The following is a 17036-nucleotide window of genomic DNA, read 5'->3' on the forward strand; positions in this document are numbered from 1 at the left end:
TACCATGGAGTTCTACTCAGCCACAAAAAATAATGTTGATCTAGCACCTCTTGTATTATCCTGGATAGAGCTGGAGCCCATTCTACTAATTGAAGTATTCCAAAAATGGAAAAACAAGCACCATATGTACTCACCATCAAATTGGTATTAACTGATTAACACTTAAGTGCCCATATAGTAATAACATTCATCAGATATCAGGCAGATGGGAAGGGGCATGAGAGGATGGGTATATATACACCTAATGGGTGCAGTGCACACCGTCTGGGGGATGGACACACTTGAAGCTCTGACTTGAGTGGAGCAAAGGCAGTATATGTAACCTAAACATTTGTACCCCTGTAATATGCTGAAATTTTAAAAAATTTAAAAAAGAATAGAGTCTAATACTTTACTATTTAAAAAATTGTAATGGCACTAATATGTTTATTGCAGCACAATTCACAATTGCAAAGATATGGAATCAACCTAAGTACCCATCAACTGATGAGGGAATTGAAAAAATCTGGTATATATGTGTGTGTATACACACACACACACACACACACACACACACACACCATAGACTACTACTCAGCCATAACAAAGAATGAAACAATGTCTTTCACAGCAACTTAGATGGAACTGGAAGCCATTATCTTAACTGAAATATCTCAGGAACAGAAAAACAACTACAGCATGTACTGACTTATAAGTGGGAGCTAAACGATGGGTATACATGGTCATACAGAGTGGTATAATGGAATTTGGAGACTCAAGCCGGGAGAGAGTGGGAAAAGTGGGGAGAGATCAAAAACAACCTATTGAGTACAATGTATTTTGTTTGGGTGACCGGTACACTAAAAGACCTGACTTCATTACTACACAATTCATCTGTGTAACAAAAAACCACTTGTACCCCCTAAATCTATTAAAATAAAAAATAAATTATGATTGCTAGAAAAAAATGATTGCTATTCACTAAATTAATTTCCCAATTCACTATTGAGCCTTGATTTGCAATTTGAAAATCATTGATCTAGTAAACCTTATGATGCAGTAAATTATATTAAAATATATACATACTTTGATTGTGTCAGAACCCAACAATGTCTGTGGGGACCTTGAAGGAGAATCAGAGGAATACTGAAAAAAAAAAAGAAAGAAAGAAGGAAAGAAAAAGAAAAGGACAAGCCTGTAAGGTATCATGCTAAAGTAGAGGGAAATGAAGAGAAGCAAAGCAAATATTTGAATTGCACATTCTAGTCTAAGGCATTACCATAGACAAGGAATCCTGTAAGACCTTATCAATGGTAGCACAGAGCTCTTCAGTTTGCTGCCTGAGCTGTGCAGGGAAACACAACTGGAAGAATTGAAACCAGGTACTGGGTTAGAATGAGTTTTGAGATTGCATACCAAAAGCAGGGGAAATTTGAAGTTATTACCTCCACAGGTAGATCTAACAGGTTGTCCTTGGAGACACTCTCAGTCTTGGCTGGTTCATCTAATGCCTAGTGATAAACGAAATAGTTCTCATATGAGGTTTCTGGTCACATACAAATGTAGTAGAAAAGTCTCCTCATAGACTTTTCAAAGCCCTGTATACATCAATATTTCCAAGAAAAAATCTGAATCATTCAATGAGCTATTCTGGAAAGGCATTTTCCACATTTGTTCAGTTGGACCTATGAAATTAGTATCTCCAATATAAGGTGTTACAATAATGAAAAAAAGTTAAGGACTTTTTTCTGTTTTACTTTGATCCCAATTTTTCTATTTCATTTTTTAATTTTTGAATTTTTTAGTTAATTAAACATGGAGTTGTTTTCTTATCTGTTTTTTTATTCACTAATTTGGACATGTGGCAGAGACAATAATAGGTGTTCATCAGATACTTTCATTTTCTTGAGCACAGTTATACAACATTTTCTTGGCCTCAAGAATTTGCATGTGGGCTTGTGACTGACTTTTTGTGGAATGCGATCTAAAGTGATGTGGAACTCCTGCTGCAATGCAGTTCACCATCAATATGAGTTTCATCATTCTCTCTCTTATATTCAGATAACTAAGATGCAAGATGGAAGGAGACAATGATACTGAGTCATTATTAGAGAAGAGCCATGTGGGAGAGCTAAGTTGAGCTACATCAAACTATGATGAAGGAAGGAAAGAGATGTTGATTGCATTAAACTACTGAAATGTCAGGGTTTGTCTGTTGTGGCAGTTAATGTTGCTTACCCTAATATAGGCACCGTACATTATATATTTTTCGAAATCAGCCTTGAAATTTTTCCACTCATACCAAGGTCTCACCCAAGCAATACAAAATCTTAGAATACTTCCCATAATATGTAAGAATCTTGCAATGTACAATTCAATTTACCCCCACCCCTTGTTTATATGTTCTAATTGCCAATTAATTACATTTAAATATGTTCTATGCATGTTATTATGTTGTAAGTTTTGCTTTAAACAGCTCTATGATTATAAAGAGGTTTTATAAAATAATATTTTATAGTTTCCCACATATGCATCATTTCCCCATGCTCTGCCATCCTCTCTGAAGTTCTGTGTTTGCATTTCCCATGATTTCCCTTCAACGTGAAAATTTTCCTTAGCTCTTTTCATAGAGCAAGTCTGCTATCAGGAATTCTTTTATATTTCTTTTAGCTGAAAACATCCTTGCTTTGTCTTCTTTCTTCAAGGAATTATTCCTGGACATAGAATGTAGAGTCTCCTTTTCTCTTTCAGCATTTTAAAGGTGTCATTCCATTGTCTTTGGCCTCCATTGTTTCTAATGAGAAGTTAGCTATTGTTGTATTTTGTTCCTCTGTATATTATTTTTCTCTGCTGCTTTCAAGATTTTGTCTCTATATGTTATTCTTAGCAGTTTGATTATGATGCAGGTAGACTTTTTTAAATTAAAAATGCTTAGGATTATATGAGCTTCTTAAAGATACGCATTCATCTTTCTCCAAGTTTAGAAAAATTTTGGCTATTAGTTTTTCAATTTTTTTTTTCATTCCATTCTCTCTCTCCTCTCCTCCTGGGACTCCAATTACATTATCTCACAAGTCACTGGAGCTCTATTCAATTATTCCTTACTTTTCCCTTTATTTTTCAAATCAGGTGATGTCTATTAAAACATATTCAAGTTCACTGACTCTTTTGTTATCTCCAATTTTTTTTAAACCAACATAGTGATTTTTTTATTTATAATATCTTATTTTTCAGTTCTAGAATTTCCACTTGATATCTTTTTATTATAGTTTCTATCTTTGTGCTGAGAATTCTTATGTGCTAATTTATTATGAGCATATTTTCCTTTACACCCTTGAGTGTATTTATAATAACAGCTTTAAAAGCCTTGCCAAGTAATTACAAAATCTGGAACACTTTAACTTGATCTCTAGGAATTATATTTTACCTTGAGTATGAGTTACATCATTCTATTTCTTTGTGTGTCCAAAATTTCAGACTATAGCTAGAATATTTTGAATATGTTACAAGGACTCTGCATTCTGTTATGGTAACCTGAAGGGTAGTATTAGTGTAGTATTTAGTTTTAACATGCAGTTAATTTGGCTACTAAGTAGGCAGCAGCTGAAATCTTTATTCCATTGCTTTATCCTTTTCTGGACTTAATGGGCACATTCAATAATCATCCAAAGATTGGGGCAGAGTTTTTATAGAGCATTTGGGGCTCCCCTTCTATGACTCTCTCTTCTCCTGGACTCTCTCCTCACTTTCCAGTTCTCCTGTGACCTTACACTCTATTCTCCGATTCTTCACCCAGTACCCTTCAGGTTTCTTACTGAGGTTTCACTACTTCATGGTGAGCAGATAAGGGGCTACCCGTAAAGTTAAAAAAAAAAAAAAAAAAAACTATAAAATCTAGAAAAGACCCAATGCCATTTCCTCCTTACAAGCATTCACTCTACTGAAGTTTCTATCTGTTATGGGTTATGCACCAGTACCTTCAGACAATTCTTTTTTATATGTTGTTCAGAGTGTATTATTGTTACCTACAAAACAGTTGTTGCAATATAAGCTACTTCTTCATTTCCAGAAGCAGAATGAGGCAAACTAATTTAAATTCAAATGCAATTTTAATTTTAATTTCAATTGTCTTTATCACAAAGATCATATAAATTCAAATATCAAACCTCCCTCAGGGTAAGCTTATGGTTAAATGATTTTTTTTCTACTTTCATCCCAGACTAATATAAGAAATTGTGTCTATCATTTCCCTTTGCATTTTTTTCCTTATTCTTCTTGTAACTGAGAGTATAAACCTTCAAAAATCCTGGCTATGTGATGGGGATGCAATTCCAGTTCTCTGTGTCACTCAGCCCCAAGTCTTTCCCTTCCCTTGCCAAGTTGACCGTAAATCCCAATTCTTATGGTTCATGAGCTTAATACCTTCAGAACAACCAAACCATCAGCACCCTGATTGTCATCCTGTTTTTGGTATTTGACCCTTGGAGATTTCCCCTTCTTTTTTATGAGCTCAGCTTTAAATTGGGTTAAACCACATGAAATTGCCAATCTTCAGCTAACAATGACCTACCAAGATGGCAATTTCATGTGATTCAACCTATTTTTAATGCATTTTTTCAATCTATCTAGCTCCAATCCACTTTCAAAGTTTGACAATCTCCCACTATTATGGTTTTTCAAAAAATATGTGCCATGAGTTCTAAAGGCAATTACAAAAGAGGTTGCCAACAATGTGATAAGTAATTGCAGACTAATTAGAGCAAGTAGCTGGTTCCTCAAAGCAGTTACGTTCAAGAGAAAAATGATCACTTGAATGTATATATTCTGATAAATTTGTAAACAAAACACTCAGGTTTCTATTGTCATGTCTTATGTAACATTTTAGAATTATACACTGTCCTGTCCTCTTATTTAGACTTACCTCCTAGCATTCATTTCTTTATTAACATTCCTTTATAGGTATATATGCTAACTACAAGGTGTTACACCAGCCATGAAACCATAGAATCCATTGCTCATCAGAATCTATTTTCCTCCTTCTAATAGAGCCACAAATACAACAGACCCAGAACTATTAGCCTTTTCCAACACATACTGTGTTGAGATGTTAGAGCTGCCATGTTGGCATAGGATATACTCATAAGAATTCAGAAAAGTGACATCTAAAAGATAAGATTTCATAATCTTCACATCATTATAATAGCTCACAAAGGAAAATATTGTCTGGAAATTTTTGTTTTCAAAATCCACTTCTCTGTATTAAATAACAATATTTGGAAGATTGGCTATAATAACCTAAGAAAAACACTTAGGGGTGCCTCTTTCTTACCATAAAAAAAAAATTTTGTCTTATGCTTTCTTCCTTCATCCTTTAAAATTCTGATTGATCATAAAAAATGGTTGGCAAGGAACAGAAAATTTCATAAAAATAACTCCTAGGTAGCGTGTTCAGATGGTTTAATTTTTTCCTCATATGGCGTTTTCATCATTTCCAATTTGCCTCGTTGATTGGGGAAGAGGTTCCTTCCCTAGTGTTATAGGAGTGGATGATTATGTGACCCCTGATGCTGGACAGATAAAATCCACAACAATTTATTAGTCACATTTATTCGCAGTCCCGGGGAAGGAGGACACCGCACACCATGCAGGGTCACACAGAGTTGCACTAAGGAACAGGGTGAACAGCCAGGGGCTGTGGATATCAAGAGAGTGAGGTGCCTTTGGTCTGAAGGATATAGTTGGCTTGTTTGAGTAATTCCCTGGGAACTGGAACCTACTGCTAAGGCACAAGCAGGACCGCACCTGGTCAATTTGACAAGGAGGGTAGTTGCTTGGCTAGGGGACCCGATCTGCAGGAGCAGAGTGAGGAGGACACGTGCAGCTGGTCCATTTAAGGATCTCCCAGCGTCGCCAGATGTCAAGGCAGCACACAACACAGAGACTTAATTTTAGGCCTTGCACCACACGTGATGTCTACTGTAGTGATAATTACAGAGAAGGCAAAGGTCAGAAGTGAAAAGCCAGGACTACGAACAAACTCCTCAGGAGGGATTTTGTTCTGACCCTTGCTCACCTTTCCAACAACGTCTTCCATTTGCTCCTCATTTGCATGCTGCTCTTTAGCCACAAAGAATTGCTTGAGTTCTTTGAATTTGTGCTGATCTTTTGTACTACCTGTTACTAACCCTCCTTAGATCATCCTTCCTCCACTTTTATTATGCTCAGAGAATTCCTATTCATCCTGATGATACAAATCATACTGCTTTATAATGACTTTCTTGGCCCTCACAAAATGGCCATTTCCCTGGTTGGGGCACCATACCACTTTGCACATACCATAAGCATATCATATCATAATTACTTTTTAAACTGTATCTCTACCCTACTGGACAATTTGTCCTATTAAGCTCAAGAAAATATAGTATTTATCTTTGTAACCCTAGGACAGAAAACATGACAGGTGCTTAGTAAAGAACTTCAGGGTGGATTACAGGGTAAACCAATGAACAAATGAAGTTACATTAAATGAATAAATGAATCATAGAAATAATATGATTTTAATAGTTTCCAGTAAAATGCTCTAGAGAAGTATTTTAAACTTTTTGAGTATTTAGATTAACAAACTATTTCTTTTCCTATATTACAATTAAATTTGTTTACCATCAAAGATCTAATCATATAATCAATATTAGTACAATAGGGTGATTTTTTTTTCAACTAAAAGCAAATAAAGTTGATATTTTAATTAGTATGTGGAAATTTATTCCTGGGAAACACAATTTTAAATAGGCTATTTGAAATATTAAAATTCATTCAAAGAATGACAAAACTACTCAGGTCCCGTAGAAAACGAAGAAAGATAACTGGTGTCAGCTTACTAAAGCTGACATTTTGAAATGGGACAAATACTTAGACTGTGTTAGAAAAAATCCGGTGGGGAGCTTATTTTGAACTTAAATGGCTTTGAAATTTACTATGATTGATTTTTTAATTATCTAGGAGTTATTTGTCAAATGTATCATCTTGATTCACTGTTTCTAACAGCCATAAAAAGTTGCTTCTTTTTCTGTTGTCCAAAAATGTATTAAAAGAACATATTTTAAATCTCCATTAATAAGAAGTCTGACCATATATTGCTTTTTGACAAGTTAGCCAGCAGGATTGTATTAATTTTTCTTTAGCTTTGTTCATTTGGGGTGAAAGTTTCTTAAAATAATCCCCAATAAATTATTGTTATTAAAAACATATTTTCCATCAAAATGAACTATAGCAATTGAGGCATAAATGGGATATTTCATTGAATCTCATTTTTAAAGATTCTTAACTAACATAAATTATCAGAATTGTTTGTATTTTCCTCAGAACAGTCAACTTTGAGGTCCAGATTTTGAAAAGAGACCTAATAAATTTAACTTTTAGCAGAAAATGGCTTTTGAACTTAGCACTACATTATAACTGAAAGCCAAGGACTATGAACAAGCATTGTAAATCAAAGTCCTTACATAAAAGTATGCCAATAACCTGTAATAGGTATTCCCCAGCTAAAAGGAGCATCTTCTGATGGAATTGCAAAGACTTTTTAGTCAGATATATTGAATCGGTCTAACCTGCTCCCCAAGAAATAGGATTAAGTTCCAGAAATCTGAAGATGGAATGAATTAAGTTGTACTCTAAATGGAGTTAGAAAATAAGCTGCCTCCAAAGGGAGAATGATATGAAAAGACCTGTAAACTTTTTGTTATGACCAGACTATGTACTGGATTGAATTTCAAAAATTTCATACATGAGTTACTGTGCTTCAGTAATGATCAAATAACTGCCCCTCATATGACTTATGCTAAGCCTAAATGCTCCTCTACTTTATTATTCTGGCCAGTTATTTGGTGAAATAAATTAATAGAAAACCATTTGTAGGATTGCTACAAATGAGATATGCTCTGAGATATGCTCAGAAAAATAAATCTCTGATCATCTAGTTGGTTATCCAGGTCTGAATAAACATTCAGCTCTGAAGAAAAGGGGGAAGAAGACACTGCAAGACAAAGGAGTCTGCAGATCTATAAAAGTACAGGTTATTTTTAAAGATCTAGGAATATTTACCAGATTTTGTTTACATAATTGGTTTAAAAATTTCAAGAACTGAGGAATTCTACTTGGTGTTTTCAGTCCCAAGAGCTTTGAAGAGTTAAATATGTGTTCCCCCCACACAGAAGGGACTTTTTGCAAACCATTACAACCTGTTTCAAGCCCATTCCATGAAGGCTCAGTGACAAGAGAAGCCATACTTTTCCTTCATTTAATTAAGGCTATCAGAAGGGTGATCCTTATTTCCAGCACCTCCTTCAGTGTACTTTGCCTCATCTCTTTCAGCAGTTCAAAGTATTGGGTTACTTTGTAATCCCTTACTCTCCCAAGTCTTCTCAGAGGTAAATCATTTCTAATTCCCTTTATTTGTTCCTCATAAAAACAAAATACTTTTGTTGCTCTAATTTAATGAGGACTTAAACATGTTTTAGCAAGGAAAAAAAAGCATTATAGAAAGGGATCCCAAATCATCATCTCTTGCTCAATATTTCACTCTTGCTAGCTGATATCACAGTTTCATGGCAGACAGAGAAAGGCTGGGGGACAATCAGGTCTTCTTTTAGGTCCAATTCAGCAACTTACCAGCCCTACTGCTTTGGAGAATTTACTTGGCTTCTCTGAGCATCAAATTCTTCACAGAGCTGTGAAGATGGTAAAGCATTTAGCTTAGTGTCTGATACACTCAAGTACTCAATATGGCAGCCATTGGGAGGGTATTGTCTGATCTTCAAAATGTGCCAAGTCTAAAACCAACTTACTTCCCTTCAAGCAGAAGGCCTTTCATAGTTTTTCCATGGAAGTAGAATTGATGACACTTATTCTATCAAAAAATAAAGACTCTTTATTATTGTTGCTTCAATTGTCAAACACTTGGCCCCCTTTATTTTTGTACTCCTAAGAACAAAAATTTGACTTAAGATCCTGTGAAATAATATTGGAAATTTGAGAAAACTATCTAGACCCAAACAAAATTCATTCATTTAATGAACATTTAACAAAAAAATTTTTAAAACCCTGTATTCCCTCAAAAAGTTCATAGTAGAAAAAGAAATCAATAAGTGTGCATAATTAAATGTAGTTTGGTAAGTGGTTAAAAAAAGATATCCACAGGGTAGACAATAATGTGAGAAGAACCAGTTAGCATAGATTTGAGTCCTGTACATTTCTACATTGTTAACGAAATTGGGAACACACTTCTTGCACTAATCTAAATTAAGTGATGTCCCTTTAATATGGGTCATATACTAAATTAGAAACCAGGTTTTGTTAAATTTTTAAGACATGCAAAGATCTTAAAATACTCTCACATATGTTTAATCAGATTGGTGTTTACCAACTCATGCTTTAAAAAATTAAATAGGCAACTTAGAATAAAATGATTTGACAACTGACAAGATATATCAAATCTTTTCCTTTCTATTTTTATAACATATTCCTTATCATTATCTTTACAATAGCTATTTTTATATTCCTTCCACCAAAAAATGATTTTTATTCTATAATGTTACATTTAAGGAATTGATCCTATAATTTTTATTTGCTATATATAAAATTGAGCTGCTCCAGAATTCTTCAAACACATACATGCTTAATGAATTAAACATATATTGAAAATGGCAGATAGTAATGCTATTTGTTAGCAACTTTGTAACTAACCTTAATCCTAATTTTATCCTGAGGAATACTCGTGAAGAATGGAACAGAGAATTGAAATTACTTTCAAAGAAAATGTACACTTTCATGGAAAAATGTTAATCATTCTTGAGACAACAAAGATGCATATTATTTGATTTCATGGAAATATTCCTTCCTTCATCTTTCCTTTCTTTAATACAACTGTACAATAAAAATAATAATCCATTTTCTTATAATATTAATATGTTCCAAACAGTTTAAGTTTAGCTTTTTACCTATTTCTATCAGACTCAGATGATAAGAATAAAAACTAATCAATGAGAGAGACAGACCTTTAATATTCTCTGAAAAAGACAGCAATACACACATTGAGACTAAAAATAATGTCCACATCAAAGTTATTTTGACTATGGACCTTATGTATTATTGAACATAAAGCCTGTGGACAGTCACAAATACAAGCTGATCTGATTACTTTATAATCATTTGTATTTCATTCTCATGTCATTCTTGGAGAAGATGATGATTATTGGCAGGAGATTAAGCCAAAGACTCTGAAGCCAACACATTAAAATATGATACCTTACATCTGTCTCCTCTTCCCATAAATCCTTAGTTAAGGCTCAACTTAAAATGCTTCCTGCCTAAATGTTCGTAGGGAAAAACAGGATAGAATATGGAATAAGCTATAAATTTAACTTTTGATGAAGACAAAAATTACATAACAGAAGTGCCAGAAATCTCATGTCCCCTGCCAACAAAGTGTACTCTTTTCAAAATGATGAGCTTTATCCAGGGACAATTAAAGCTGAAACCAATCCAGGGATTCAATGATAGCTTAATGTCTCGTTGCAAGGGATGCCTGTATTTCAATTTGGAGAAAATCTCGCTTTTAATAATAGCACTATTTTCAAAAAGTAAATCTGGTTTCTCATTAATACACTCTATGCTATAGAATAGAATCTAGCATAAGATAACCACTGTGAGTATAATCTGGTTGGGGAGAGAATTAACTTTCAAAATATTTAAGACTTGAATTATTTATGTTAACTTCTATCTTCAAGGCATTCCACGGTATGGATGCTACCCAAGTATTAAAATGAGTCTGCAGCATCACCCTACCCCTTAATTGTGGTGTTCTGTGTGATATAAAAGGGATCTCAGAAAAGCTTCTGTGGTTTAACATATTCCAAAATTTTGATTCTCCCTAAAATAGATGAGTTTCTGAAGATTATAGTCCTAATCTTCCCACTCAATTCAGAAATAAATCCCTTTGATTTCAATGGCATAAGATGAAGTCTATTGTATAAACAGATGGGTATAAAGGACTAAATTGCCAGATTTATTTTTAAAAAACTACAACACTGAAAGGAACAGCACAATATTATTCAAGAAATATTATTGAAAATGAAAGTAAGCTCATAAAATCTTTAGAAAAGACGTTGTCATTTAAAAATTCTTACAAATTTTAAAATTTTCTCATTGAGGAACATATAACATGGGAAAGCCAGCAGAAAATATGTAAAATTATTCAAAGGATTTAAATAAGAAAAAAAAATTCACATATCTTATGATCTTTGTATAAGTCAAATAGTTATCCAAAGACAATTTATATTGGCCAAGACACAATTACCAACACCAGTACCAATACAATACCCATTTTTCCCTAGAATAAAATTATTTTAACTTATATATCATGATGTTTGCATTTTGTTGTATGAAAAATAAAAATAGTAATTATTTAGAATTAAAAGCACAGAACCTATCCCATATAAACTTGTATTAGGTAAAATATATATCAATACCACCATACACATTTTTGAAATGAGTTTGTAATAAAATTGGAAATTAAACTTATTATTCTTTATTTTTAATGGCTAATGAATAAATTATAAACTCTAAAATCTAGTTAAGTTAAAGAGAAGAGGGCTGGTGGACAGAGACTCTGGAACCAATACTGACATCCAGCCTTATGTCACAAAAGACTTTCAGGAAGAATTAGCTGTCATTTTTCTAAATATAAAATTAATATAGTAGCACCACGCAGTTCCAGGACAATATGCCTAGGTTAATGAGACAAGCATGAGGGAAGGACACCATGAGCCCAAAGGCTCCTGATCTCCTCTTTGCCTCACTATCAATGGACAGTGATTCTCTTGTATCTGTGAAGACAGACACTAGTGACCAGATTCCAGAAATGTCCATCCTAAACAGGCAGAGAGTCTATGGTGTGAGAACACTGCCATCATCACTCACCATGATGGCCCCAGAGAGTGGGATAAGGGGCAACTGAGAAAGTGTCACTTCCCACAATCTCCTGAAGCCTCCTAAAATCAGTGTTTTAGGCCCATCTCATCTTTTAATAAGCTATAAAAAAATAGAAATTCAGAACAGAAGCTAGAAAAAAAAGCTGCAGATTTCCCTGCAGCCTAGTGACCTTCCAGTTAAAAGCATTTAGATATATAGAACATAGATTCCAGACCACATGTGATAATTTGGAATTATTATCAGAGGTATGTACTATAAGAGATGCTGTCCATGTAATGCTTATCTATATACTACTTAGCATTTCCCATTAACAATTCCTACTTTTTAGAGAAGAGATCATACAAAAGTTTTATTCTCCAGATCGTGCTAAGGGAGAAAAATTGTAGATTTATAAACCAGTGATCAAAATACCACCTGGTTGACAAACATTAAGGTCTTGAAAAATGATAGTAACAGTATTTGAAACACTATAATTACACAGGAAAAAACGGGCTTAATGCACTAAGAGATAAATTGCCTAAATAAATCATCACAAAAATAATATATGAAACAAATAATTTCACAGACCTGGTAACACATTACACTTTGATTTGTGATCTGATTCTCCATTTGGCCTTCATTTGAGCATGTGCAATGCACTTATTAAACAAGAAGCTTTAATTTAATTTACCTACTGAAGTAACAACTGGTAATTTTATAATTAATGACTCTTAATAACAAAGCCAAAATTCCCTAGAGCCATGTGAAAGCCACTGGGTCATCTCAAACCTCCTTTCCATCCATGGAGGTAGGATCAGTGGCTGGCAAGAATCAATGAAAAGCTTTAGCCCATGATGGGATCTAGGGGACTCGGTTAGATGCTCAGGAATAATATCTGAGTATCAGTATATTATAGTGGCAGAAGCCACTGTTAATCACCAAGTCCTGACCAGTCAATGACCAAGGGGGACAGTTGCCCACATATCATCCCATTTCATTTCTTTTGATCAATATGGATAAACCTGGAAGTTCTTGAATATAACAATTATTTAAAACTCCAAAGGACAGGTATCTATCCAAACCTGAATCAAGCTTTTGAAGGATGCTTGACAGTGAACTAGACATTTCTAGGCTTATATCCAACCTGTAGTAATAAATCAATGATGTCTCTAATTATATTCATCAAAATGCTTTTATCACATCATCCTAAACTGAGAACAGCACTTTATTAATATTTCAGTAAAGGCAGAACTTTAAAACAGAAATCTCCCCAAAAGAAATTTCAGAAAACACAACAAAAATGACATTAGAAACATAAAATTCACTTTGCTTTTGAGCCAACACTGACCTTCTGTTCCAAAAGCAATGTGTTTGTAGGGATTGCTGCAAAAGCCTTGTAGCTTGACTTGGTCTTGTATTGCTAGAATGGGTAACCAGAAAGCAAGAGTAGAGATGAAAAGGATGAAGAATAACGACATAATTTTAGACAGTTTTACTAAGTTAAATGACATGTTATCAAATGAAGAAAAGAGTTATTATGCTGAACAACTTGCTTCTGACAGAAAAAAATTAGCTTATCATGTTAATATTTTATTAGAGCAAGAAGCAAAGAAATACTACAGTAAAATATCAGCCTAGAAATTATAGGCAATTATATGCTATTCTGTTTCAAAACTTAAAAACATCCATTTCACCAAATTATATATAAGTTTCTCATTAGCAGCACTCCTTCAGAGTAGCACAATTTTATGCATGAGTGTGTGTGGGGGGGGGGGCTTCTGCTCAATCCTCAAAGGAATGTTTCTTTTTTATAGTGCCATAATTAACAAATATTATGCATATAAATTTAATTGAGCTCTTGATACATTCTCTTGCATCATGCACAAAAGCAAAAATCAGAATGCATAAAATTTAGTAGCCAATCTTAACAAGCAGCAATGTAGTCAATAATTTGAATATAAATGATATCAGCAATTTAACTCCATATGGAAAAACAAGCAATATAAGCTCTTGATCTTAAACTCATTTTTTTAGCCTCATCATACTCTCCCACACTTTCTAGTACAGTGAAAAACAGATGATAAAAATTTTCTGAGTTTTAAGTACAACTCAGAGTAATATACTTAAATTTTGTGGAGTATTTAGAGGAGAGGGTGAGCATGAGGATGTTGTAGAAATCAGGATAAAATGCATAATCCAAAACCCTCTCGTTTTTTTTGGTTTTTTTTGTTTTTTTTTGCAATCAGATCATGTGGGTTGTGTTTATTCAATGTACTGCTTACACAGTCATTGCTCACAAAAGAGACATTCTCAAAGCAAGAGTGAACATCTCCTATCCCGAAAACAAAATGAAATAAATGAACAAACAAACAAAACTGCACTTGACTACAAAACTACAGCAGGATATTTTCTCTGTGCTGAAATGACTGAGTCAAAGAACGTGGGCATTTGAGAAGCATCCTCCCTTCCTTAGATTTGCCTAATCAAGAAAGCCTCAAAAGCCCAGCTTTGATACTGCTCTAGATCTCAGCTGTTTAACTAAAGTCCAAGGCTCCTATCATTTCAAATTCCCTTGGCTCAGGCAGCTTTTTTAGTGGCCCAGAGACAGTAGGAAATTGGCATAGAGCTCTAGGCTGTCTCAATCCCTTGGAAAGCAAACCAAAAGGTCTGCAGAAGAAGACAGGGTAATCAAATAGAACTAAACCTTGGGTTTTAGAGATGTAATAAAGTAAACTTTATTAAACTGGTATGATAAAGGTAAGAGGTTGGCAGGCTGGAGTAGTGAGGAATCAAAGTGCCAGACCTAGAAGAAAGTCATTGTCTGGCTAAAAGCAGAACACATTCTCTCTTTTTATTTTTTATCTTTATTTTCCTCTCAGTCTAGTGTGTTACAGAGAATAAAAAGAAATTAGCAACCTGAGGCTTGGATGCCAGCAGGTGACACAGAAAGCCACCATAGCCAGACAATCACACCCATCCACAAAACACAGGCTCACTTATACACATTCACACTCATACACACAAACATATACATATATTCACATGCGAACATACAAATTCACGTGTACTCACATATGGACATACACACGTATACACACACACTCATACACAAGCACATACTCAGAAAAGTATGCACAAGATCTCAGAAACTACATCCTTTTTTCCAAAAAAAAAAAAAAAATATATATATATATATATATATTCTGAATGTTTACTTATCTTCCACTTTCTCTCCTCCACATAGCTCTTCTCCCTCATAAGAAGCAGCTGTGTGGCCTTTTACAGGTCTCTCAACTCCTGTGGGTCCTGCACTCCCATCTCTACATGAGAGGCAATTAGTGCAAGATATTTCAGGTCCCTCAAGCCCTAGGTTCCTACATTGACTCTGTACCGCTATGGTCTCCAGACAACAACGTATTTAGATAAAGATTGAAATTGAAATGCCATCTCTTCACGGCCCATAGGAGGTGCCAATTATTTCTAAACAAATAACATACATTGACCCATTTAATTTTATAAATGCCCTATAACTAAACTATATACACTCTTGCCTCTCATTTCAGGATGGGTAATCATTTTAAAATATTTCTTCTCCTATCCTCAATTTCTCTAAAGAATATAGCTGTAAAATCTGTACAGAGAGATATCTTGTTATTGCACACATGATATCATGGAATCTAACATTCAGAAGAGATATTGAAAGTCATCTGGTTCAACCCCCTGATCCAAGACATGAATCTCTATGTTCAGTAGCCACATGAACACTCGCCTACCTCCCAAAGCAGTACATTCAGGTCTAATTGTTAGAACTGGTACAAAATTCTCCCTTATATTGAGCCAAAATATGCTTCCCGTTAACTTACCCAATTGGTCTCTCTGCCCCTTGAAATCATGACTCAAGCTAAGAGCTCTCTTCTGTGTGATAGTTATACTGCTGCCTTCACCAACTTCCTAATGCCCAAGTGAAGAATTCCACTACCCTCATCACTCTCCTTTACATTTTGAAAAGGTGTCTGTTGAACTAGATGTGTTTTTAATACAAAGTAGAACATAATCATCACCTCCATAATATTGACAATAAACTCATTTAATGCAATGAAGGTGATAATAATCGGGATGATCTCCTTAGTTTTTATGGAGAGTTTAAAGGAGAGTAGCTCAGGGCCATTTCATATTGCTGAATCACACTGAGTGTGCTATCACCTAAAATTCTTAATCTTTTCATCTTTTTGTAAACATTTCCTGATTAACTCCATCCTGTATTTATGCACTTTTTTCCTAGACCCAAAATAGGACTTTAGGTATTATCTCTGTCCAATCTCATCTGATTAGATTTGGTTTGTCACTGTAAACTATTAAGATAAGAATGTTTATAGTATTTCATGAACCATTTTGTTAGGTATGTCATTTTAATCTTCATTCAAATTATATACTAAGGACAGAGAATTCTTATCACTGGATTCTCCCAACATGGTAGACATTAATCCATCCTGTAAATCTATTTTAATATGGCAGTCAACTAATGGATTTATTCAAAAAATATTTATTGAATATCCACTAGATGACATGCAGTACTCCTCAAGACTCTAAGACAGGGGTCCTCAAACTTTTTAAACAAGGGGCCAGTTCACTGTCCCTCAGACCATTGGAGGGCCGGACTATAGTTTAAAAAAACTATGAACAAATTCCTATGCACACTGCACATATCTTATTTTGAGGTAAAAAAACAAATGGCAAAAACACCCGCATGTGGCCCGCAGGCCGTAGTTTGAGGACGCTTGCTCTAAGATGTACATACCCTTTCCTTTTCAGTCTAAAAATCATACTCATTGCCACAAAAGACACTTTGGGGCCTGCTGTTTTTCCTCTAGGTTCTCTTAACAATATACACTCAATCCAAATATAAAAAATTGTATTCTAATTGGGAACATATTTCATCTTCAGCATTCCAAGGCTTCCAGGTGCTAAACCAAGTACGTCAGTTTTCCTTTTTGGCACAAAATTATGAATTGTTCTAGTCAAGATAATTCTATGTAACTTGAATTGTAGCTTGTGATATTACAGGTTAGAATCACCACTAGCTAATCATA

At 34.4% G+C, this 17036-nt stretch overlaps 1 protein-coding gene across 11 annotated transcripts in view; it reads right to left on the bottom strand.

Annotated features, from left to right (window-relative positions):
- MLIP (muscular LMNA interacting protein) overlaps nucleotides 1-17036 on the bottom strand; it is a 242094-nt gene that overhangs the window by 95973 nt on the left and 129085 nt on the right. For 7 of the 11 annotated variants that reach the window (XM_012780771.3, XM_076003286.1, XM_012780765.3 and 4 more), the window contains 4 exons: nucleotides 13295-13366; nucleotides 1425-1490; nucleotides 1259-1342; nucleotides 1066-1125 (listed from right to left, as the gene is read on the bottom strand). In XM_012780771.3, coding sequence (XP_012636225.2) covers nucleotides 1066-1125; nucleotides 1259-1342; nucleotides 1425-1490; nucleotides 13295-13366 — 282 coding nt within the window. The remainder of the gene's footprint in view (nucleotides 1-1065; nucleotides 1126-1258; nucleotides 1343-1424; nucleotides 1491-13294; nucleotides 13367-17036) is intronic. The other 4 variants (XM_012780769.3, XM_076003288.1, XM_012780767.3 and 1 more) reach the window with 3 other exon arrangements.

This window comes from Microcebus murinus, chromosome 5 (assembly GCF_040939455.1).
Source record: "Microcebus murinus isolate Inina chromosome 5, M.murinus_Inina_mat1.0, whole genome shotgun sequence".
Taxonomy (NCBI): domain Eukaryota; kingdom Metazoa; phylum Chordata; class Mammalia; order Primates; family Cheirogaleidae; genus Microcebus; species Microcebus murinus.